Source organism: Molothrus ater, chromosome 3 (assembly GCF_012460135.2).
Source record: "Molothrus ater isolate BHLD 08-10-18 breed brown headed cowbird chromosome 3, BPBGC_Mater_1.1, whole genome shotgun sequence".
Classification (NCBI taxonomy): Eukaryota; Metazoa; Chordata; class Aves; order Passeriformes; family Icteridae; genus Molothrus; species Molothrus ater.
In genome coordinates, this window is record NC_050480.2 from 104,987,890 (window position 1) to 105,013,669 (window position 25,780).

General features: G+C 34.4%; 1 protein-coding gene across 1 annotated transcript in view; it reads right to left on the reverse strand.

The window, feature by feature from the left end:
• The window catches only part of ASCC3 (activating signal cointegrator 1 complex subunit 3), a 251,823-nt gene that overhangs the window by 112,602 nt on the left and 113,441 nt on the right, over positions 1-25,780 (reverse strand). The window contains exon 14 of the mRNA XM_036380163.2: positions 14,086-14,220. Within this exon, the coding sequence (XP_036236056.1) occupies positions 14,086-14,220 (135 nt within the window). The remainder of the gene's footprint in view (positions 1-14,085; positions 14,221-25,780) is intronic.

Genomic DNA, 25,780 nt, shown 5'->3' on the forward strand with positions numbered 1-25,780 from the left:
ATAGACAAATAAATGCTTAAAACTGTCAATTTTTTAAGCTTCCTAAAATATGCGTTGGTCAAGAATTTTTACATCTTTTAAGAAAAAGTGAATGGAGCCTGTATTACTTTACTATACAGAAATATGTATATGTATTATGCAAGTAAATTACACATTATAATTATTTCACTTATCTGTCCTGCGTTTATAATATCATCTATTAATGGATGCAAGAAGAGAAAAAGGAAAGACTAAAGAAGGGGAATAAGAAAAAAATTATCTTAGGAATTTCATACAAATGTTAAGAATCCGTCTTTCGAGTCAAGAAAAGGCAGATGCCTGGAAGTCGAACGCATTTTAATTCTCAGTGATCAAAATGCTCGGAGAAGTGAAACAAGGATCAAGGGCCTTTGCCGACCATCAAATCAGCGCTGTTTATGTGCATTAAAAGGTACTGCCACAAGGTGGCTCTCAATACTCAAGATTGAAAACTATGATTCGAAAAATGAAAGAAAAATCTCCATTTGCTTTGTTTTCTTAAAATTGTAACTGATATGTTTCACCTCCCTTATTCCAGGACTCATTTATTTCCACTCTAGGAAAATACTTTGAAAATATTTTAAATTCCAGCTAAGAGGTTTCTAGGCTCAATCCATAACAGCAAAATTTTCCTGTAGTCTCTTATTTTTCCCCAAACCAAAGCCTTTGTTATAGTTGAAATTCATTATACATAACTGAAATAGCCTTATATACTTCTTTTGATCAAATTAGTCCTCCACTATTTACTAATACTAGTTCTATTTCATGACTAAAACTATGAAGCCTCTACCTAGAACATGAATTTGTGCATGGACAGCATCTTATAGAGCTTGGGTTTTTTCTGAAATGCTCTAGCTATATTATTTAGGTTGTTAAATATCACTTTATCACTTATCCTTTTACATGCTTATTAATAGTCTTGGGTATTTCTGGCTATCTTTCACCCTTTAATTATTTTAGTTATGAAAATATCTGTTTTCATTCAATATCTGTTTTCTTCACAAGTGTGAAAATCTGAAATTTAAAGAAACTGGAACAGGTAGGAAAAATTAATAAATAGGGCTATGACTGCCAACTCAGTAAATCTGACAGTACTCAATAAATATGTGATGCAGAATCAAAGAATTGTAGACCTGTACAGCACTCTAAAAAGTACAGGAGTCTCTTAGGACAATCACCTTGGATATTTCCCTTAGACAAGAGGTCTTAGTAGTTAGTTCAAGCAATATGCCCCTTCAGAAGAACAAAATCTAAGGGAATACCTGAAAATAACTCTTACAGCTGTTTTGTAACTACAGGCCAATGGAGGAAGAAACTGGGTATGTTTTCAATGTTACAAGGCAGTAAAAACACTTTTTAACTAAGCCATAACAATTGAACAAAAGCCCAGAAAGTAATTTCTGAGTGTAAGGGATCATTCAAAGAATTATAAGCCATACTGGTGTATCTATATAATGGTGTATCTATATAAGTGTTTTAAATCCTTGCATCACTGGGACACATTTGCATTTTCTAATAGCTTTCAGTTCCAGAAGCTTGCAGAATATCCACACCTGCAAAAAGCTAAACACTGTGCTGTGTTTTCTCTATGAAACTCTATTTTGTGCTGTATTGTGTCCTCAGGGCTTACTCCAAAGCCAACAGTCTATTTTCCATTAGTTTTAGTATGTTTTCCAATGAGATCCTTCAACTGTAAACCAGCTAGGGCTCTGCTCCATTATTCAGCAATACCACAGTTTAAATGAAAGCAGGGAAATACAATATTAAGTTTCAAACACTTCAGATTTCTGAATGTTGTCCTTGATAAACATACAGAGCACAATACTTGGAAAAACTGATCACTAGAATCAAAGACTTTGCCCTAGAATTCTACATTTGATTACAAAATTCATGCATATCAAAGCCAGAGGTATCCCCACAGAAAGAAAATGTGCAGCATTTTTCATCCTTGATGCAATGGCCTTTGATTCCCCAGCTTTTATTATTATTATTACAAAGAATTTTGGAAGGCTTTTGCAATGCTTTTGATACTCCAAATTCAAGAACCTCAGGGTTTGCCCTCCAGTACTAGGTTTTTAGCATTTTGTCAACAGTTCTCAATATTTTAGAAATTCCAAACATGCAAGTCACAGTTTTTGTCTTAGAAAAAGAAAAAAAGACAGAGAGGAATCCTGAGCTCATTAATTACCAACTAGAGGTCATAACCTCAAACACAGCAATAATGACAGCAAATTCAAGTTTCATCTCACAGTGTTAGCACTCCTAGATCATACAACATCCCCAACAGAAAAGGACAGATCCTCAGAGTAGTTAGTAGAGATCAAGAAGGCATCTTAAAAATGCTGGCAAGATCTTTATTCAAAGAAGTAAGATTTTACATTTCCTTAGTTGGAAAAAAACCTCTACTATAAGTGAAAACTGAGCAGCAAGCAGCAAACATCTCCCTTCAAAGAACCAGGATGCTGCAAGCTCTTCTGGTCACAAGGATTTTGCTGCTCTGCAGGGTGGATTATTTCAGCTCTTGCTGAGTCCAGGCAATCAGCAGATGTACACATAACATCTTTCCACAGGCAACAAGTATTTTGTTTTCTTGTCTGAAGATATTTTTTGATTGTTAGGGAAAAGTATATATATTTTTCTCCTTAGTTTTACCTCTGAAAACTTTATTTTGGTTTTAGTCCTGTTGTATTGACTGGAAAACATGGACAATTTACTAATTTTTTTTAGAACACCTTTCTAAGCTTCATCAAAGCTTCCCCATATTAAGGAATTTTCTGGCTGGACTATGTGGACATCCATTTCAGTGACTCATATTTTCACAGTTTCTGCCTTCTGTCACTGAAAAGACTCACCAGATGAGTTGTACAAAAAATTTTGAAATCCCTTCCGTAGTTTTCTTCTTCCAGAGGTGGCAAACCATCACAATACAGCAAAACTTACATGTAAGTAACTCTTTTCAGTAATGCTTCAAACATGTTTCAATATTCTAATGTTTCTCAAGTACTAAAAATTTAAAAATTTTTCATTTTTTAGCTTTGCTGGCTAAAATTATTTCTTTATCTACTTGCACTGGTATTGTCCAGAGATGAAGGTCTGATAGGTGGAATGGGGAACATTAATTTGTTTAAGAATTCATAGTTCAGCACTGAAATTCACAAGTGCCCTAATACTGACGCCTGCCTGTCTGCACCCTTCCAGCATCTTCTCACAAACTCTATACTTCCAAATCTGCCTTCCATATTTTTAGCAATTTTATTTTCATTTCACAATACACAGTAAGCTTAATTTTGTTAACTACCAGTTTCATTATAGTTCATACCCAGCTTGTGTATACTCTACACTTGTCAAAAACACGATGCTGTTACTCTAGTTCCCATTAGCATAATACATAATTTCTAGTTCTAGTTTTTTTACTCAAATAAGCAGAAAATTACAACATGGTACATTTAGAAAGATTTATCCAAATGCATATTTATATGATGTTCATTCAAAAAATCTCAGTTGTGGAAAAAAAATACTGGTTTTCAGATTTTTATGTTTTTTGGGAAACACTCTATAATCAGTTTCTCTTTGTTTTGATGCAACAATAAAAAAGTTTCTGAAATAATTGAGTTGTTCAAAAGAGATTTGGCAAATTTAGGCAAAATTCTAACTTTACTTTGATAAAGGTGACATGCAGTGGTATCTGTACATTCTAAAGAGTAGCAGTTTGTGGCTTTATACAACAAAATGCTTTTCTACGAGACAATTATTCCCAGCAAGCAGGGTTTCTTCTGATTCTTGTCTGACTTTTGAAATTCCAGTTCAAAGGATCTTAAGATGAATTCAAAACAACCAAGATAAAAGAAGATACAACTAATCTTGCAGATACCGAGGCTTCCATAAAAATATAACAGATATGCTAAAAACCAGAGACTGAGTATACATGTAATCAAAATTAGACTACAGAAAGAAATGTATGGCAATAAATATTTGGCAGTTCTCTAAAAATAAATCTCCACAACTTTTCAGAAGTATGCTTAATTACTTTTTAACTTACTTTGTTTTCTCCAAAGCACCTCTGGCTTTCAGTATGTGGAATTACTGGAATGTGGATCCAATTGAAATCACTCCCTCTTTATGTTTTGTTCTAATTACTCTTTCATTTAAAAGTCTTAAAAGTGTGTGCCATTCTACTCATTATTTCCCAGTTCATCTTTATTAGATGTCATTGCAAGCTTCAATGCAAAAACACTTCTGTCCAGTTCTGACAGACTCTATATCTTGTGCAAATAAACTAAAGGAGTAGTTATAAAGCCAGATGAAATTTGCCTACACAATGGTATTTGGAGGAGTTGGAAGTAGAAAGTGAATGACAACTGAAATAGTCAACATACATACCTAAACAATTCCATCAAACCATAATGAAACTAATATTTGAAAAGCTTTATTATTTTGAAAATAAATGAAATCAAGAATATGAACTGAAATCCATTTTTTTTCCACTTGTTAATAAAATCATGGTTTTTAAATGAAAACCTGAATCAAGCATCTAAATGTACTCTGGTGAATCCATTTGCTTGCACTGATTCTAACCATGTTTTTAAAGAGACAGTGTGAGACAGTTTCCAATATTGTAGTGATGTTTTCTGCCATCCTGGGTGTTTATGAAAATGTATTTTTCAATTATAATGGGTCAGACCCTCAAATTTTTAAAAAAATAACAATTCAAAATATCCTATACCTTCATTGTTTTACAATATAAAAAAAATTACATGAATCCTCAGGGAGCAAAGGGCACAGAGTCAGTTAACAGTGATACTCTGAAGGAAAAACATCAAGCAATTCTAGAAGAAAGAAGATGTATTTATTCTACAGGATAGCTGTGAACTACAGGTTTTGTTCTGAATTTTATTTCAGTAAAGACAACTACAAAGGGTGTTCTCTGATGGCCTGAATCTTTAAAGCAATCTCCAACCACTTAAAAAAACCAAGACACTGCATCCTTCATTTATAACCCTGAAGAATAGTACTTTGTGATGAACTTTTTAAAGTCAAGTGTGATTGCTAGAAAAAAAAATAAAACAAAATACAATTCACCGGACCTTGCAAAGTTTACTTTTGTTATTTACTGTAGAAGAAATCAAACATGTTTTCTAAAAGAATGTCAATCACTGAACAGCATCAAGCCTGTTGGAGAACAATAGAATCACCATGAAATACAAAGTACAACTGATCAACAAGCAGCATTGACTGTCAGTGTGCAATACAGAAACCCTTCCAATTGTAATTAACTTTCAATTATTACTCTTCATTGCTAATAATAATTACTGTAGCTACACTATTTCCTGACAAATGAATTTCTAAGTAGATAGGATCTCTTTAAACACTATTTTTTAGTCAGCATATGATTTCCATACAAAGGTACTAAAACTGCAGGTGATCAGAATCATTTGTCAGTATGGTTTAGTGCATCTTATGCAGAAAAGGTGCCTGAAATTTGTCTACAGTCTTACTGTGAACATATTGCATAAGGTCACACACTGCAAACTAGAACTAACTAGCACATTTTGGAAAAGCAAGCAAGACCTAGGGGTCTGGGGATTGAAAGCAGCTGAAAACTGGCTGAAGCAACCAAGCTCTTTGGGCTGAAAGGGGCAAGGGCAGAGAGCACTTATGCTCTATTTATAATTTCTTCTTGCTGGAGTGCTCACCACTAACCAGGTATTGCCTGCCTTTCAGCCTGTTAAATGACAGAACAAAATGAAGAAAAGGGAGATTTATCCATTCAAGATACCTCACATATTTTTAATATACACCTGACCTAATTACACATGGTGAAAACAAGTGCTGGCAAAAATGAAAAGCCGGTATTAGGCTGTTCTACTGAAGTACAAAGAATGCAGTCCTGGTCTCCAAACTTGTCAAAATTAAAACAATCATACTGGTTTTGGTTTTGCTTTTCCCTCCCACATGTCTCAGAAGTTGATAATTTGTTTCTTTATGATTAGCACAGCTATTCAAATCCAAATATACTTGATACAATCAATGAGATTTCAAGTTTAAATCCTCTTATTCAGGGAAGCTGTTGATTAATAACTACTGGGAAAAGATATAGCAAACTTTTTGATCTGGATTACATGTTAAAGCATCCTAATAACTACCTGAAGGAGATTTTCACAGTCAAGACTTCAGGAAAGACAAAGAGATCACAATTGCTTTTGCAAAAAATAAGAAATAGCTAAGAATGCATAGGAAAATAGGAAAAGGTACTACACCTTTAATACATTCACTTATTTAAATCAGTTAGTTTTACAGTAATATTAACATTTATGCTGATTTAAAAAAAACACACATATGCTGCTACTGACTGTGCAAATCCCTGTAACTGCAGCATCAACCAAATAACTTGTTAGAACTACTCATTACAGCAAGCAGTGTCATAGCCTGACATCAAGGAACCTCTATTAGCCTAATATTCTTCCCATATCCCACAGAGAAAGAAGTTTCAGTATATTTTAAAAGAAGCCTTAGATTTAAAGAGAATTACCTATTAAAGACATTCTTTTAAACAGTATAACTTTGAATTTCAGTTTCTATATTTTGAAGCACTAATAAAACATTTAAACAAATTTATTTTCCTTAAGGTCTGAATTTACTGAATGCAAAGACTGCACTACCTTGCAGAAGACTGCAGTAGATTTCATTTAAGGAGAGATGTTTAATCATGTTATAAATATGACAACAGTTTCAAATGATCTTACTAAGCACATTTAGTATTTAATAGGAATTCTGTCAACAATGAAAGGGGATGCTATAGGCAACACATTATCCCAGAGTTTATCAGAGCATTTCCATGGAGGATTAGTACGAAAAGGCATTAAATCTTATATTTACACTGGTTAAATCCATTACCGATTTTAACCTGAATAACTCTGAAATAGCTGAGAAGCTCTGTACAAAAGCATAAAACCTCTTTCAGTAGTTCCTTGAAGAAAAACATCAGCAGCCCGGTCAGCTGTATTTGCAACCTCAGAGATCATTCTAGAAAAAGGTTTGCTAACCCATTTTTCTTGTAGGAGATCCATTACTAATGCGGTGCAGCTTCTGGAAGTAGAACAAATATTCATGAGGTGGCTTTCCAGTAATAAACAGGATGAAACCAAGCATTGTTGCATATCAAGCTGACACTCATGATAGATAAAACAGAATATACAATCAAGCCCATAGATTATTAGTGGGGGGAAAAGTCCATTTTATTTTTTCACAGGATAGCAGAAGACTGTTACTTGTTACATCAGTGCTGTACTTTTAGAGTCTGAGAGACAAGAAGTCTGAAATCCTTGGATAAGAGACTGGTTTTCAGAAATACAGCTGATAACACAATTCAGTCCATACCATATAGTTTATACCTTCTGATTCACAATAAGAACACTAGAAAATTCCAGCAGGCTGTAAACAATACACAGGACTACACAGAGCATCAGGCTGAAAATAGAACTACAAACTTAAAGCTGTGCAAATACAATTTCTAGAATGACACATAAAAAAGTAACTATTATAATAACAAAAATATACATCAAACTTCAAGCGGTTTTCCTTTTTAAAGGTCAGGAAAAGCAAAAGCAAAAAGAAATTTATTGTTTCTGTCAACTTTTTATTTCAGTATACAACAGCTAACACTTAACTTTAATATCTAGGAATACTGCTAAAAAAACTGAAGGCAATATTTTTCTATTGCTCACAATACATCCCTCTGTAAAAAAGCTGCCCCAAAATCGAAGTGTCCATCTGAGTAACAATGCTAAATTCCACAGCTCAGGATTCATTAAAACAGTGGAATTGTTGCGTACAGAACACATTTTTCTTTAACACCTGAATTTTTAGGATCACATCTTATTGTAAATTTTGTCTCTGACCTTCAAGCAGGACTACAGAATAAAATATCCCATGAAAGAAATACAGAGCGCTTCACTTCCTTCTCTGAGAGACAATTAGCAAATATTTTTCACAAATAAAAAAATATAGTAATTATAAAACAAATAGGAAACTTCAATATATGCTTGACATTTATTATAGCCTAATGTATTTGAATACATATCCTCATTTTATTTTTATAGTTTTTTTAATGGCATATCAAATATTAGATATGTTATTAGCAAAACAAAAACAAAATTAGGATTGCTCTGAAATAATTAAATGTCAGGCAAATGATTACACATTAAATATTTGATGAATACTCTCTAAAAATTAATTTCTAATAGTTTAAAAATGTTTGACAGATACTTAAGAGGATTAGTAATTGCTTTTGGATTTTTAAGGCCAGTAAAGAATACATACAATGCTTTTAACTATTCTATTTTTTCAGTTCATCCTGTGAAGTAGCCTTTACTTCCATTTGCTATGTCTAGACTAGGACTGTTTGAGTATTACTTATTCTTGTAAGTCATATACTGGATTTCAGATGATTTTAAGTATGTTATTTATCCATTACAGCAAAAACTACATACAGAATACAAAACAAGGACTGTATTACATTATCAAGATTATTCTCTGCCAGGTATTGCTAAATTTCATGTCAAATGAAATGGCAAGACCGAATGGCCTGTAGTCTGCTAAATTTGGGAACAGTGCCAATAAACATCCATTTATACAAGATATCTCTTGTCAGACAAACATGATATTATCATTATGAAGCTTAGATTAATCACTCTGCATCACACAGCAGTGATATAATACAGTTAAACTTCTGTCAGAAATTTCATTTATATGATGCAGCATTGGGAATTAAGTACTATATAAAATTAATTTCATCTATTAAAGAGATTAAAATCAGCCAAAGATGACTGAAGAAATTAATTGTATATAGGAACTTTCACATGACAGAATGTCAATGTCTTCAGAGATCCGATTTGACCTATGGATATTTAATATTTGTACCAGTGATCAAAAATTTAAAATATGAACATGGTGATTAAAGGTACAGTTTGGAAATAGAAACATTCTGAAGGAATGGTAAGTGCTTGCAAGGACACATCAGTTCCACACCACCCCTTGGCCCACCTACAGATCATCTTGGAGGTTTCAGGAACAAAGAAACCAGGTCATTTTTGGAGAATAGATTTTAAAAAGAACCTAGAAAAGCTCTTAATAGTCGTGTTTTATCATGTTAATACTCAACTTATTGCATAAAATGTATCTGATTTATGGTGTAAGGGGTAAGAAATGCTTACACCAGGTACCAGGTCTGACACACAGTCTGTCTAGAGCAATAGCTGCTTTGAACAGCAATGCCTAAGGAAGAGGAGTGTGAATGCTCTGCCCAGTATAATCTCTTGGCCCCTCTAACTTTGCCACTGAAAGACTTTCTGAGTAGCTTGATCTACCTCTAAAAAGAATAATTTGCTATTTCAAATAATAAAAACTTTCTCAGGGAAAAAAAAATTAAGTCAATGAAGAGAACAAGCATAAGATCCTGGGTCTAGAGCACTAGGCAGGCCAATTCAGACATGAAGAATTACACATATCAAGGCTATAAACATTTTAGAAATTGTTACTGGTGCTCAAACAGAATTTCGTGCCTTGCTCAATTCCCTACATCACATTATAAACATTTCACAACAGCTGGTCCTTCTTGTACACAAAAACTATGAATCCATTAGTGTGTCCCTGCAGTATTTCTACAGCTCTGACTTGGTCTGTTTAGAACAACAGTTGTCTGCAATAACATTTTCTTTTTTTTTTCCTAACAGTTGTAATGGTAGAAAACTGTACAGATGCAATTCCTGATGACAGTCACTTAAGGCTGTAAATGTAGGCTCTGTGTGTTCACCTATGTGGTACTGAAGTTTGTACCTTAGCCAGTAAACCTCTCCAGCATTAGAATTACCATTGAAAGAGAAAACTTCTGGACTTTCAGGATACCTGAATGCAGCATTGTAGTTGATTCAGGCACTGCTATTCCAGGCTCTGGTGTCTAATTCCAGGATGGGTTATTGGAAAGAAAGCAGAAAGTTAAGGAAAATAACTAACTTCTTTATATCCAACTTGACTTCACTGTGCCTTGTGTCTTTCTTTATCTGTTACACTTTGAAATCTTTAAAAATACTGGCACTGAAAGTTCCCTTGATAAAATACATGATGGTAAAACCCTTTGGTAAGATGCACATACATTACTGCTCTTAATATAGCCACTTCTGTTGGAAATATTTACTGCTAAGAAAGAAAAATAAAATTTAGATTGAACAGTAATAGTTTTAATAACAACCCACCACATGCTCTAATCACTGAAATCTTTGGTGAACTCATAAGTCTTCATATGTAAGAGCCTTAATTGCTCAGAGAAATGTTGCTGGCATATTACTCATTTTATGATAATTGATGGCTGTTTATGCACAGTTCTGCTTTGGCAGACTATATATCTTATTTGATTAGTATCTTTATTGTGCTAACTGTATATAAATAAAAATATGCCTCAAAGATACATGCTGTGACATAATTATTTCAATACAGTATATTCACATTAGTTTAAACAGCAAATTTCTGATGAACAGAGAACATAAAACCACAAATTCCCTCAATATCTTGAAAACTCCTTTTGTAGACAATAGTTATTAGGTAACAGAGCCAGAATCAACAAAGTAATTAATTTTTATTGTAAATGAAATGAATATAATTTAGCTTTGTTTGTTGAATGGATCCTGAAAGAGGACAAATGGAAGTATGTTGGGAAAAGTTACTGGGGGTGTTTTGCTACTGATTTCAGTATGACTAGGCCTTCACTCTGCTTTTAGTATTTCCATTACTGATTTATTTATATGTGACAGTGAAGGAAACCTTAAGTACACTGCAGTATCTAATCTGTGTAAAATACTAACAACAGTAATAAAAAATAGTATTTTCCCCCAATATCTCAATCACACTTACAGGCACAAGAAGTAAAATACTCCAAATTTACACTCATGTAATATGTGCAAATGACATATACTGATCACTGGAAGAATTTAAAGTTCTTCTGTCTCTTCATAGCCATTGCAAGATTCAAGACAGACACAAGAAGGTTATGTGATCCTTGCTTGAGAACACAATTCCCACTCATTCATTGCTATATGCTGTGGTTTAGGGATGATACTCCCCAATTTACTGCTCCCCACTGAGAGTCTCCAAACCATGCACTGCTTGCCTGCTTCTCCCCCTCCCACAGCCTCCCCTTGCAGGTGGAAAGGAGGATTGGAGGCAAAAAGGTGAAGATAAGAACAATTTACTGGAAACAGCCATAAGGGAAGAAAACAAACAGTAATAGGAACAACACTAATGACACAGGGCACAAGAAAGAGGGGAACAATTCACGTGTGACTGCTGGAACTGGTGTTACCAGACTACTCTGCTGCACCTACATGACCAGAAGGAGCCCCTTCTGCCCAGAGGACACTCCCTTCCCCCTGCTCCCAGACCCCAGCAATGATGTGAGTTGGTATAGAATAATCTCCAGGTCCCCTCTTGGCTAATGAAAAAATTAACCTAATCTTGGCTGGAACCAGAACACTCTGGTCTTCACACCTTTTCCTTCTTATCTGGTTATAAATTTGTTCTGTTATGGACAGTCACACTTGTTCTTGCTTTTCCAGACAATCATCACCAGCCTGATTTGTAAGTGCATTTTGCCTCATCTTCCACACTCTTCCTAGGTACTGATTTATAAGAATTTTTAAAATTCTGTTGGGAAAGATTCCATAATTTTGCACATTACATTTTCATGCCTCAAGTTTCTCTGTAAGAACACTTGGAAGTGTGTACCATTAGTACTGATCTTGTCTACAGCTTTTCCTGAAAAAGGGGTGATGCTTACATTTTCATATTTAAAGAGCAGTATTCCCACACAAGAATTCAAATTCTCTTGGGAGTTTGCTTAGAATAACAAGTACATTTCACATGAACCTATATAGTGACAATATTTTACTTGCATTTTTTATGAATAGCATATAAAGCTTACAATTTAAGTACTCACTTTCATTTACCTCTCTCTTTCCCAGTTTCTTCCTCACTTCCTGAATCATGATGCTAAGTCATCACTGTTTTCAGTGATGTTTTCAGCCTCTCTATTCAAGCCATTTCTTCAGTGTAAAAGCAGAGAGATTTGTCTGATTCATGGCAGCTTCCCAGATGATTCTACTGTGTAATTCTCTAAATAAGCCAAACACTGCTCTCCCAAAGTCCTAAGTCTCACTGTTTACCATCACAACCTTCCTCTGAATACTGAACTCAATCATTACAATGAAATTTGCCATTCATGGAAATGGATGTCACCAATTCTTGAGCAGCAAAGTAGGGGCCTGGTTGGAAACAAAAGCAGTCCCTAAGCATAGCTTATGAACCTCACGGGTGGCCTGAATAATGCCACTATCCCAGAAAATGGTTGAAAATGAAGTGGGGAGACTTCTGCCAGCATCCACTAGAGTAAGTCACAACCACTACATCTGCCTGGACAGATAGTCCACAACAGATCTCAACCAGAATCTCTCTGTCCCTTCCTTCCTGCTCCCACCTTGAAGCAGACACGAGCTGCACATGTCCAGTTTCACTGTGGGGCTCTTCACAGTCAAAGATCAACCTGAAAGAGAACACAACTCCCTCTCCTCCACTTCCCTGTCTGTGCTTTCAGTTCGGTGCATTCGATGCACTGGCCTCAGAGATGAAATCTACTGCTATTTCCACAAGTAATAAACATGACAGCACATCAAACCACATTCATATCACACATATTCCAAACAGGTTTAGAACTTTCCTCTGTTTTGTGGTTTCCATTGACACAGGAATATGCTTTCTAATTAATTTAATCTAATTTCATTAATTAATGAAAAGTAAAACTAAAGATACAGGAGCTGTTTTCACTGACATACACAGTGAGTTGGATGAATACTTCTTTGACAGATATCTCACAAAATATGCACTGCTGAAATAAGCATAAAATTTTTCTTAATTTCTTTGGCAATAATTTTTGACTACTTTCAATAGCTTAATTTTTTTCTTGTATTACCATTAAAAAACTAACATTATTTTTAATAAATGAAGAGTTTCAGTTTTTTTTTCTAAGAAATCTAATGAAAAAAGGTTCAGCAATAATTAGTGCTATAGTAGAAACATGGGGTCTTCAAGTTCAAGTTTGATGTTATTTTTATAATACAGCTGATACTAGGATCTACTAGAAAAAGAGGGGCTTTTAAATATGTTATGTTATGAAATATAATGACATCAACTTATAAGAGCATAATTTTAAAATATTTATTATAGCTCTCAGAAGCATCTTGCCAAAAAGAACATAATTTACCCTGATTTCTCCATGTTTCAGAAATCTGATTCTGCCAACTGTAACATCTATGCTCCATTCATAATTACTAAGACTGAATGAATCTTTCCACATTCTCTTCAGAGGTTTATAATAAAGTAACATATTTATTATAACTAACAACAGACACAAGAACCTAAAACCCTCAGAAGATTGTAATTCACAGGTCCAAAATACGGAAGAGTTTATAGATATATTTTCCAGTGCAAGAAAGCATCTCCCATATGTATTAAAACTTTTACAGTAAGTATCTTCTCTTTGTTCATGGGGAGAAATCAATTGTGGAAAGAGAAAGAACCTTATTTTTCATGGGATCTTAAAAAGACACTGCTAAATCTAATCTTTGGACTTCAGTTGATATCACCAAATATAAATGCCACACACAGCACAGAATTAAGGATTGTTATAGAAATGTTCTTTCAGCAGATATAATGGCATATTCCTTGAAACTGGTGGTTCAGAGACTTCCTTAGCTGCAAACATGAAAGTTATTGTCAAGTAGTGCAAGCTGCATGAAACACAATTATAAGCTTTATCTTAACAAACTGAAAATAACAAGACTTTGCTCTTCCTTTACTATTACTCCTGCTCCCCTATTCAATTCAGCAACCTCATATGGCTTTTCAAAGCAAAATCTTCCCAGAAGCTCAAAAATGCTGCATCTATTCCCATGCTGGGACTGTTTTGTAAAAAAATATCAATTCCAAGACTGAAAAGACTACCAGTGTAAATTATTCACTTACCTGTTTTTCAGCTTGCCCATATTCTGACCCTTGGGGTGACAAGAAGTGACAAATATGACCATTGTTTTTTGCTTTTTCTCGAAGAGCCATAGCAGTTCGTACTGTAGCATTTCTAGCATGAACAAACACCATCACCTTTAGACAGAAAGAAACAGGACCAGTGAGAAATAATAAAAAAGGTTTAATCAAATAATGAAAACTCTTTAATTACAAAATACTGCCCATGGGAATGACAAAAACTAGTAAATACATGACATACTGATGAAAACTAACGTAATTCAAAGGCAATTAAAGGATGATCCTGCCTACATTGTTATTTAATATTTTCAAAGTGCTTTTGAGGAGATTGTATTTTTTAAAAATTTTTAAGTCCTTAAAAATAGAGAACAATTGTTGGCCATACAGCACTAAGATTAACATTGATGTAAAGAGTTGTGTTATTTGACACATCCTAAATGATCTGGAAACAAATGCTGGGCTAATAAACATTCTGATGCTACAACTTGGCTATGTGAGAAAAGAACAACCAATCAAACAGAAGAGAACTACTCTGCAATGCTCACAGTTAAAAGCCCACAAGAATATTACCACTGTTAACAGCAGGACCACTAATGGAATATTCAAAAGCCATGAAAACACTAATCAAACTGTTTGAGAGAAATATTTTTACTTTTTTTTTCATGCTGTTGAGAATGTCAAGAGATCTCAAAAAAGAGTTGGAGTCTTTTACCTAAAAACAAGTAAAATATTCTTTCTTTCTTTCTTTCTGATTAGTGCCTGCCATAATGTATGTCTAGAAACATCCCTGTGGGCTTTAGAAACCTTGATACTCAGAGGCACTCAGTATAGATGCTTCAAGAACTGGAATGGGACAGATGGATTGGGACCACATTGAGTTCCCTTTCTCTTCTGCCTATTATACTCAATAAATTTCAATAAATTCATCAGGTGTAAACAAAAAAAAAACCCGCACATGTTTCTGCTTTTATCTAGCAGAGGCTTGGAATAAAACTTCAGTTATGATTTCTAAAGCTTCTGCCTACATGTATGACAAACTGACACCATAGCAATCATTCATTCAGTAAGACCTTAGTATGCAGACAATAACTAAGAAACAAGCATTGTGCAACTGTCCTCTACCCAGAAGCCTTTCTACAGTTCTTATAGACACTTAATTTTTAGGTGCGCAGCACTCTTTTCTGACATTTATCTCCCCCTGATTTAATAATGTACAGCTGGATTCGTTGGCTTTTACGTGTTAAATGATGACATATCAACACCTGAAAAAATTTAAAGTGATTGCAAAATTGTTGACTAAAAAGCCAGAACTTTTCAGACAGACAACAATCTCTGTACATCTTGTTACATCTTGTAATCTCTGTACATCACAACATGTTTTTAAAGAACCAGCCCTAGCTAAAAATTGACATATAACACCTCGTTGGATGTTTTTTTTCCCCAATGAAGTCAGTAAACATTCAAATATACTGTAAGACAGCAATATAGTCTTAGGAGGGTAAATTTAGCCTGTCCTAACTGTGTCAGAGAATATTATATTTCAGTGGCAAAATCTCTGTGCATTACATTATGCAAATAAGTTAGGAAAAGTAATTTAGAATAGAGAGAAGTGGTTCCACAGTTACAAGCTGTGTAATTAGATCTGTACTTTGCAGTTCAAAGCCAGCTCTGGTGTATACAGCCCTAGTGCTGAAAGCGTCTGCTGCTGCTCTCCTGAAACCAAAGCTTTTAAATAATAAAAAATATACATTAAAGGAGAAAGCAAATGTCTCTAGCTAGATTACCTCCTCAAAATTTTTGCAAAGTATAAATCAAATCAAACCTTTTACTGAAGACTTTGTTTAAAATTCACAGCAGGAAGTGCTTGCATTCCCCAAAGAGTTGCATATTCCAGGTTTTAATCTTTACGAAAGATGTTAGTGCATCACCAAAGTGCAGAGAAGTGTGCTATTATTACTAAAAATGTATAATCAGGTACTTGAAATACCTTGAAATTCATTTCTTTTGCCTTGGACAGCCAAGATGCTTGGATTAACTTTTCCTACGGGAAAATACATATCTCAAACTGACATTCTCTATGATAGCCCTAAAATGTTGCATCATTTTTCTGGGGAAACATGCTGAGTCTTTCACTTATCTTTCCATCTTCCTATTAAAAGTGCTGGTCACTTGAATGCTTGAGTTCAGCAATTCCCTTACTGAGCACCTCTCCTCGATGAGAGAAGGCCTGGGTTTTGCCAGCCACTTTGCCCCATACCTTTCAAAGAAACTAAGACTAAAGAATGAATTTATTTATTTCAGTGCTGTTATTAACTATGTGGTAAAGAAACAAGCATCTATATTTTAGCCTCAAGACACTGCTTGGCTTCACACAGCTAAATCCTTATAACATGTTCTTTTATGTGGTTCTTGATCTGGGTATTACTTCTGCTGAAAATGAACAATTAGGGATATTGATCAACAGATTAATCTGTCCATCTTCTGCCTTGAGGTCAGCATGAAAACTCCTCCAAGTATTTTACAAAACTCAATTCCTAAAAAAGTTTCAATGCTTTCCCCCAAGGACTGCTAATGACATTTATTTATGATAAAAACATTTCCCTCCATATCATTAAATAGAACCACCTTACAGACTAAGTAAAACTCTAACATGTAGCCTAATTCTAAAGATTAATAAAACTTTTTTCTCCCATGCTGTGATTTCTCCCTAACTGCCAAGATACAGTTCAAAATTGCAATGCCCAACATTTACAGAATGAAAGTATATTACATCCAAAATATACATGAAAACAACACACAGAGCTCACTAATGGCTCTTGATCAAAAATGATGCTGAATCAGGATATCTTAGGGTACCAGATCTAACTGATAGCATAGCACTGTATGAATGTGATTTCCCATTTCTCTCACCAAATCCAGTAACTCATGAAGAACAATCCAGAACTAATAACTAAGAAAACAGCAATAAATAAGAAATTCATAAGTTGACCTATAACAATCTTAAAAAGTTTAACTTAGAAATCTTATTTTTGCTTTAGCAGATTTTTGTATTTTGCATCTTAAAGTCCTTCTGCACATTAAACAACACCATGGGAATGGAAAGAGCTGAACAGGCTGTCACTTACTAAGGCAACAAGAGAATTTGAATTTACTTTCTAATTATTTTAATTAATGTTAGTACATCTTGTATTTAAAAGAAATATTGATATAATTTGCATGTGTACTAAGATCTTTTACTACAGAAAACTGAAGGATTACTAAGCTGCCTACAAACTAGTGCTAATGAGACATTTTTTATTTCCTTCCTTGTCTACAAAAAAATCACAATTTAAAGGCAGACTGCATTTACTCATCACATAACATTAAATAATGTGGATTGGAATATATAAATTTTCATTCCAGGTTGAGAAGTCAAAAAAAATTAAAGAGAAACATTTAGGAAACTGTGCTGTGAACAAAGTTGCACAATACCATACAATATTTTAACAGAAAATATTAATTAATAACAAAGAAATATATAATGTTTCATCAGCTAATCAAAACAGTAAGGTGATATATTTTGAAGTCTTGATAGGTTGCCATTAATCACTCTCTAAATTTTGATTTATTCACTCAAATAAATGACTTCTGATCATCCCTGTTAAAACAAAACCTAGGATTTTTTCAAAACACTATATAATCTCATAAAAATCTATTTATCATCACTATTTATCTAACTACCTTTCTATTTTGATACACTAGGTTTTAAGGGGTAATTACTTCACTGTGCAGATATTTTTACTATTGCATTGTGCACTTATTTATTTATCTGCAATAATAGTACTGTTCACACATGTACCCTATAATTTCAATTTCTGTATTTTTTAATGTGGAAATTTTTTAAATGTATATTTACTTAAAATGTGACTATCCTAGTGAATGCTTTATTGCACAGTCCCATCTAATTTTTTTATTGTTTATGAATCACAGAATTTTTTGAGTTGGAAGAGAACTACAAGGATTATCAAAGTCTTCCTCCTGGCTTGGCACAGGACAACCCCAAGAATCCCACCATGTGCCCAAGAGCATTGTCCAAATTCCTTTTGAATTCTGTCAGGCTGGTGCTGTGACCATTTCCCTGGGGAGCCTCTTCCAGTGCCCAAGCACTCTCTGGGTGAAAAATCTTTTTCTAATGTCCAACCTAAACCTCCCCCAGCTCATCTTCATGCCATTCATGAGACTATGTAAAGGGTTCTGGTAGGGACATTATATTGGAAGTTTATTTTCTTCCTATTGGCCCTTCTTTCATTTTGCCTTGTGTGTTTTACATCTATCCATAAAAAAAATGCTCTATTACACAAATTTTGAAATACTATCATATTTCTTATTCTTAATTTTTATTTCTCTTACAGCAAGGGTATGACTAAGGATAAGTTTTTGTTATGATCTTTCCCATTTGCCCCAGGGACTCTGAAATTCCTAGGCAAATCTTACTAGCAAGACCAAGGCAAAGAGGACATTGAATAGCTCGGTGTTACAGATGTTTTATGTCACAAGCTTTGCTGCCCCATTCAGTCAAGAGCCATAATTTTCCTTAGCTGCCTTCCTGCTGCTGCTGCTGCTGTACTTGTGGAAGCCCTCTTGCTGCCCTTCACACAACTTGCCAGATTCACTTTCAAACAGAGTTTGGCTTTCCTAATCCTATTTCTGCATGCTTGGACAGTGGTTTTATATTACTCCTGGGCCTTTTGTCCCTGCTTTACCCTCCCTTATGTTTGTCAGGAGTTTCTTTCTCATCCATACTTGCCTTGGGCCATTTGCTTTATTTCCTGTACATCAGGATGGACTGTTCTTGAGCTTGGAAGATCTGATACCTGAAAATCCCCTAGCTATTCCAGACCACCTGTCATAGGATCCTTTCAAGATTTCTGAAAAGGACAAAGTGTTCTCATGCAGCCCAGGACATGCAGCTTTTTTTGCCTTGTTCCCTCCATTAAAATCTTGAACTCCACCATCTCATGGTCACTGCAGCCAAAACATTTCCCAGCATTCAGATCCCCAACCTGCCTTTCCCTTTTTGTAAATACAAGGTACAGCACAGCATCAACCTTCACCAGCTCCTCAATCATCTGTGTTGGGAAATTGTCATCAACACACTCCAGAAACTTACTGGATTGCTTTTGCTCTGCTGTGCCGTCTCTCTAGCAGACATTGCAGTGGTAAAGTCTCCCCAGAAGACCAGGGACTAAAAACATGAGGCTTCTTCTAGTTGTCTGAAGAAGGCCTCATTTACTTTATTCCTGAGCAGTGTCTGTAGTAAAATCAACATTGCTTATGTCTATCTACTGGCTAATCCTCCTCCTGAATTCTGGCTCATCATTCATCCCTAGGCAGAGCTCCAGGTATCCCTCTGTGCTCTCACACACAAGCTTCTTGCTGCCCTAACCTTGACCTTGCTCAAGATTCTGTTTCCATCCATTGCAGCACTCAGTCATGTGAGGCCCCACATCACATCTCTGATCTCAATAACATCTTAGCTCAGCAATTAGGGATGCAAATCCCTAATTTCTCCCTTTTGTTCCATAGCAATACACAGGCATTTCAGAGAGGCACTCAGCTATGCCCATGTAAAATGTGACATTGCATCCTCTGCCACTATGTAAAACTGAAAGTTATAGGGGTTTGCTGTCATTTCCAGGCTATGGATATATGGATGTATTTCAAGGCTATGCATAAAACAGTTGTGGACTTTAAGTCACACTAAGCCTCTAGCATTAAAATAGGAAACTCCCATGACATCAAACTTTTACATTGGAGAACAGCCAGTGTTCACACAGCAGCACTTATGGGAGGATGATTCAAGTGAAAATTACTTGCCCACATGAAACTTGACAACTCTGCCTTTAAACAACAGTTATATACATTTTGCACTAAAGAAAACCTGTTTCAGAACACTATAATAGGATCTGTGCTATCTTCCATTTGTAGCGTTAGCCAAATATATCACAAACTGCAGAGGAAAAATGAATAGAGTGAAAATTAAAGCAGAGGGTGAATTAAAAATAAGACAAACAAACAATACTTTACTGACTTCTACAGGTAGTAGAAATTATTCTGAATTTTAATTGACAGGATAGAAATAGAAATAGCAATAACTATTCTTGTATAGAAAATTAAGCAAGAATAGCTAGTCTATTACTATGCAAATATGTGTCATTAGGCAGTTAACAATTGCATTTTTGCAGATGCCAATGGACTTGAATGACAATTATTATTCAAAATTATAAGCAGCTTTTCACTGTATCTTTTTTTAGAAAAACAAGATCATGCAATAATTTGTTTCAAGCATTTCCCTTTGTCCTGTTTTGACACTAACTATTTTGACTTTGTATAACAAAATATGTTTCTGTGGTATAAAAAACTATATTTTCAACAAATATCACTCTAGATTAAGAGTTGTCATGTTCACCATGTCTCTTCTTATGTTTTCAAACCTATACTCACATGTGTAACATTCATAATATGCAAAAATGACCCAGGAGTCAGTAGTCATAAGCAGATTCTATTCAGCTTCAATAAAGGAAAGGAACATAGAAGATACTGGAGAAATCTTTATATCTATTCCTGTTACTAGTACTTAAGCAAAAACAATTAAGAAAGTTGCCATGTTGCCAGTTGCCACCTCTATCTTCTGGTTTTGGTAACATAAACCTACTAAACAACTAAAAGAACATGACTAAAAGTCATGATTTCTAATTTATTTTTATCAGCACTGATTTAAAGATAGACCTTTATCCAGAATTTTGCTCCTAATCAACAGGTTTTCTATATCATCAGAAAAATAAAGAACTGCTTTCAAGGACAAGCAGTGTTTTTCACATGAAACTGTTAAGTTATGAAGAACTTAAATGAAGCATTTATTGTTAATGGTAATAAACTGTGCTTGAACAAATTGAATGTTGCTCCTAAACCCACATGCTACATACCCAGTCCTACTCAAAATATCCTAGCCTAAATAGGAGTATCATAAATACCTCATGATTAAAAGGCATGCAATTATCCAAATGTAATATATTCTGGAATCACCTTTTCAGTAGCCACAAACAAAACTCTCAACTCCACAGAATTACATAAATGAGAAACTTCATAGTCTGGAAAGTGATTAGAAGTATAAAGGAAATTTCCTGATGCAACTTAGTGAAAATTTATTTACCATCCTCATGGATTCCTCAAAATGCTTTATTTTCTACAGCAACCTATGTTTCTGTGTATTTCTAATTGAAACCCACCAATGACATTACCATTGGATTCTCAGGTTATTACACCTGTTAAAAGACTGTGACAGGCATAAGGTCTTGGTGGACAGTAGCTGCCTTGGTAATAATTTACAGATGTTTTGGCAGAAAATCATTTTATTTACATAGTTGATACTATGATGATAAATTAAGCATCGAGATCCATTTCTTTCAGAGCTACAGGGCAATAATTTTCAAAAGCTTTGAACCACTGACAATGCTTAATGTATCTTTTGGAGTATCATTTAACCTTGCAATTGAATTCTTACAGAAAAATAATGTGCAGCTGACAGAAATGCACAGACTTAACTTCCCACAATCTTCTAGACTGCTAATGGTCTGCAGTGTCATATCTGAAAAACAGTTTTTAACACAGAGCTACTAAAACTCATCATATATGGCTGCAAGATTGGTCAACCTGCCTTTGCCACACTTGCATGCAGTAAACTCATCTGCAACTCAACACTTAGGTCATCCACAAGAGGCCAACTGGCTCAGGATGCAACTATCAATTACTTAATTTAAATAAAATTTTAGGCTATGAGAAGTTGCTCATCTGGAATTAAATTTGATTTTATTTTTTTGTTTTAATGATTCAATGCAAATTCATAATATCAGAAGAAGAAGAATTCTAAACAGTAGACCTTGCTACCTCAGATAGCTGTAATTACCAATACCAACAACACTGTGTAGCTGTGCAGGACTGCAGACATAAACTGGACACCTCATGTGCTCATAATTAACAAGAAAATATTAAATTGGTGTTTCTGGTCTACATAAATTCATTGTGAACACCTGAGTACACATATACAGACAAACTGTTTTATAAATACAAGCATATATGCAAAAATTAGCATACTGCATAGAAACATTGCGCATAAACATTTAGAAGGCTCCCTAATTGAAGAATTATGGGGTTTTATACACGTAACTTGTTATGGCATCCATTTCCAGCAATTTCCTCAGTGGTTCATAAAGGCAGCTGACAAGGTATATGTTGAAAGTCAAATGAATTTGGCCAGAAAATATAGAGAAAAATAATACATACATATCATTTGACAATAATATGAAACATCTGGTATAAAGCACTTTTTGAAATGCACAGCACATCAATATACTATTTTCAATTAAAGTAAGAAACAAAATTTCATTTAAACAGGCAGAAATTATATTAACTATAATATCCTTAAAGTTGAAAAGGCAGTTATTGTGGAAATGAAGAGCATAAATAAATGATGAAGAGGCAGAACATAAAAATAGTGCACCATCACTGAATTACTTTGTGATTTTGTTAAAGAAACCACATGTAGAAATGGGCTCTAATTGTGCAAAAACCGCAATAGAAAATGATCCAAAACCTCAATTCTTCATTTAATCAGCTGAGAGGGAAATAACATTTAAAATCAGTCATAATTTAGTTATCCTGCCAGGTCACTTTACCTTCTGTATTTGTCTATTTTTATTCATACATATGCACACAGATAAATGTAGAAGCAATATATACACACATATATATGTAAATAAGCTGCACCAGATGATGAAAGAGAAACAATCTGTGCAGATACAGAGGTACAAAAACTCAGGCTGAAATAAACTCTTTAAGCTCAAAAATGAAAATCTAGAAAAAAAACCCAATCTAGATGAAGAATACATGTTAATAAACTCTGTAAATTCTCAGACTTATTTGTCCAAAGCATGCTATAAACACTATTTCACCAAGGAAAAAAATACTAGGACAAGCTTAATTCTCAAGGTACTAAGTCGCAGAAAGACCTCTGAAGAAAATAATGTTTTATTAAATCTTATCTCAAGACATGGCTATAAAAGCATTGTCAACAGCTCCAGTAACTAAGCTTATTAAACTTTTATCTTCACATGGCTTCTGCAGCCAAATAACAGCTGGAAAACTGATAATAAAGAAATTTAATCCATCATTTTTACAGATGAAATTAATACCTGTCAAATTCACTGCTGACAATTTAATATAATAGATTTAAATTAACTACTCTGTTTCTTTTTTATTATAAGATAGCTCAGAAAAACAAGATGACACTTCTAAGTACTGCAAAGTTCAAGTCAATTGTTGTGCATAGAGAACAATTACAGATGAAGTGAATGCTTTATGTGCAATATGCATCACAGAACCAGTTCTGAGTACATAAGTTTGAGTACAATTTGTTTCTGACCTGAGACAACAAAAATCCTGATTTGAAAGAGTAAACTATTAAAAATCTGTGCAAGGTGACACATAGAAATTATTCCAAAACTTTAAAAAAAATTATTGCACCTCAAAATTATTTCTATTGAACTAAATGCGGACCAGTAGTGTAAGACAACATTTTAATTAAGAACATAACTTCTAATTAATAAAACAATCTTGATCTCCAGACATAGTAACTGCATAGTAACCACCCAATGCACAGAGTAATTAAAAATGTTACAACTATACATGGCTCTATTGTGCACATTCATTTAATTTTAAAAGATAGAAGGTAAAAGCTCGTGACAGGTAAATTAGATTCAGTTGAGACAATATTGCAAAAGCAGAAGAGAACTGAGTCCAGCCAAACCTAAAAACTAGCTCAAATGAGAAGGGTAAAAGCTCAGAAACTATCAATGTACTTAAAAAAGTTTTTGTCTTCAAAAGGTTAAAAAACTGAACAAAAATAAGCACAAAATGGGCAGTTCGAAATCACCACTCACAGTGCCTCAACAAGAACAGATGGTTTGTATAAAGCTGTCCATTGTTACTTTTCATCCACATTTTTCATCCCAGTAGCAGGATTTCTAGTATGTTAATTCAAAAAAGGGTTGTTGTATCTCTACTGGCTTGCAGTTATTAGCTTTAGTTAAGTGGAGTTGTTGCTAATTTTGTACAATTACTACTACTGCATTCCCTTTGGGATCTTGTGTTGAGGCTTTCAATATCATACAGCATTTCAAAAATCCAAGTTCTTTGCAACAGACAATTTGACATCTTTCCCCACTAGAAAAGCTGTTCCTTGTATAGTGAAACCACTTGTAAAGCCATGATGTCTCTTCAGCATTTATGTACTGACACCCTGAACCTCAAGGTACTTATGTACTGACACCTTGAACCATAAACAGCTAGGGAATGAGAACCTCAGAAAGGTGTCAGAGCTCCTACAGTACAGCCAGTTTTTGTTATGAACTGAAAACACCAAGCTCAGTGAGAAAATGAACTTTCAAGGAATTACAGAAAAAGCTGAGCCAGAAGGCACAGTCATGGATCGTCGAATTCAGCTCCTGGAGTTTCCCTGAGTACCAGAGCTAGTGAAAGAAAAGATATTGTCATGTCAGACTTACACAAAAAAGTCCCCAAAGTAATGGGAAAACAGGAATTATGGTCTTAAAAAGAAAAAGAGGCTTCAGAAGACAAGAGAAAGTCAAAGGCACTCCAAGTTAAAAACTGTCATAAACAGACAAAATGGCAAAGGAGCAAAGTGCATTGGATATGGAAGCAGGACTGAAACTTAGATACCTGTGACTGAAGATGAGCAACAGAGTACTGAAAGTCAGCAAAGAAAGCCATACAGGAGAATAAGGTGTGCAGAGAAAATCTAAGAGACCTGCTGAAACAACACCAAGGGCAAAGAAAACACAGGACTTCTTTTGAAGGTTTAAGTAGTATCAAAGAGAATCATAAGAAAAAAAATAACAAGAAAATGGAAAAATAAAAGAGGTGCATAGTCTGAGGAGAGTGGTGAAAGAAGAGTTTTATGACTGCAATTTGAGGAAGAACCTCCTTCAAAAGCTTTCAAGGACTTCAGCAACAACTCTTCTAATTGATAATACAAGAAATTTTTGGGATTTTTTGCTTGACAGAATTTCAGACCAAAAAAAAGAAAGAAAAAAAGAAAAAAGATAGCAATGAATAAAGTTCTGACAAACTCATAACAGCAAAAATATTTAAGAGGTGATGGGGGCAATGTGAGAAATGTGAGATCATCTCCTGGTAACCAAGGAGCTAATGAGATAAACCAGCAAAAGCTCAGTAACAGGAAGAGACATAATGGATATGAATTTATGAGTCAAACTGAAAAATAGTTAACTCCCTAGGATACTAACTTAAACAACTTAAATAACTGAACCTTGACAAAGAGAGCAGCAGTTCAATATATTAGATAAAGGAATTTAACATGAAATCAAAATTCATACATGATACGTTTTAGAGGAATACCCAAAATCTTAAACATACTATGTTATTTCTCAAAACTCCTAAAAATGTCTCAAATTTCTCAAATCATAACATGACAAGGGTGTCATGTTATTGTCATAAATTGTTGATAAATACAGTATGATATGCATTGTCCTAAACTGTTATTGGAAGGAAAAGACTAAAAGCAGAAGAATGTGGAGAAGGATGGTAGATTCACTCAAGT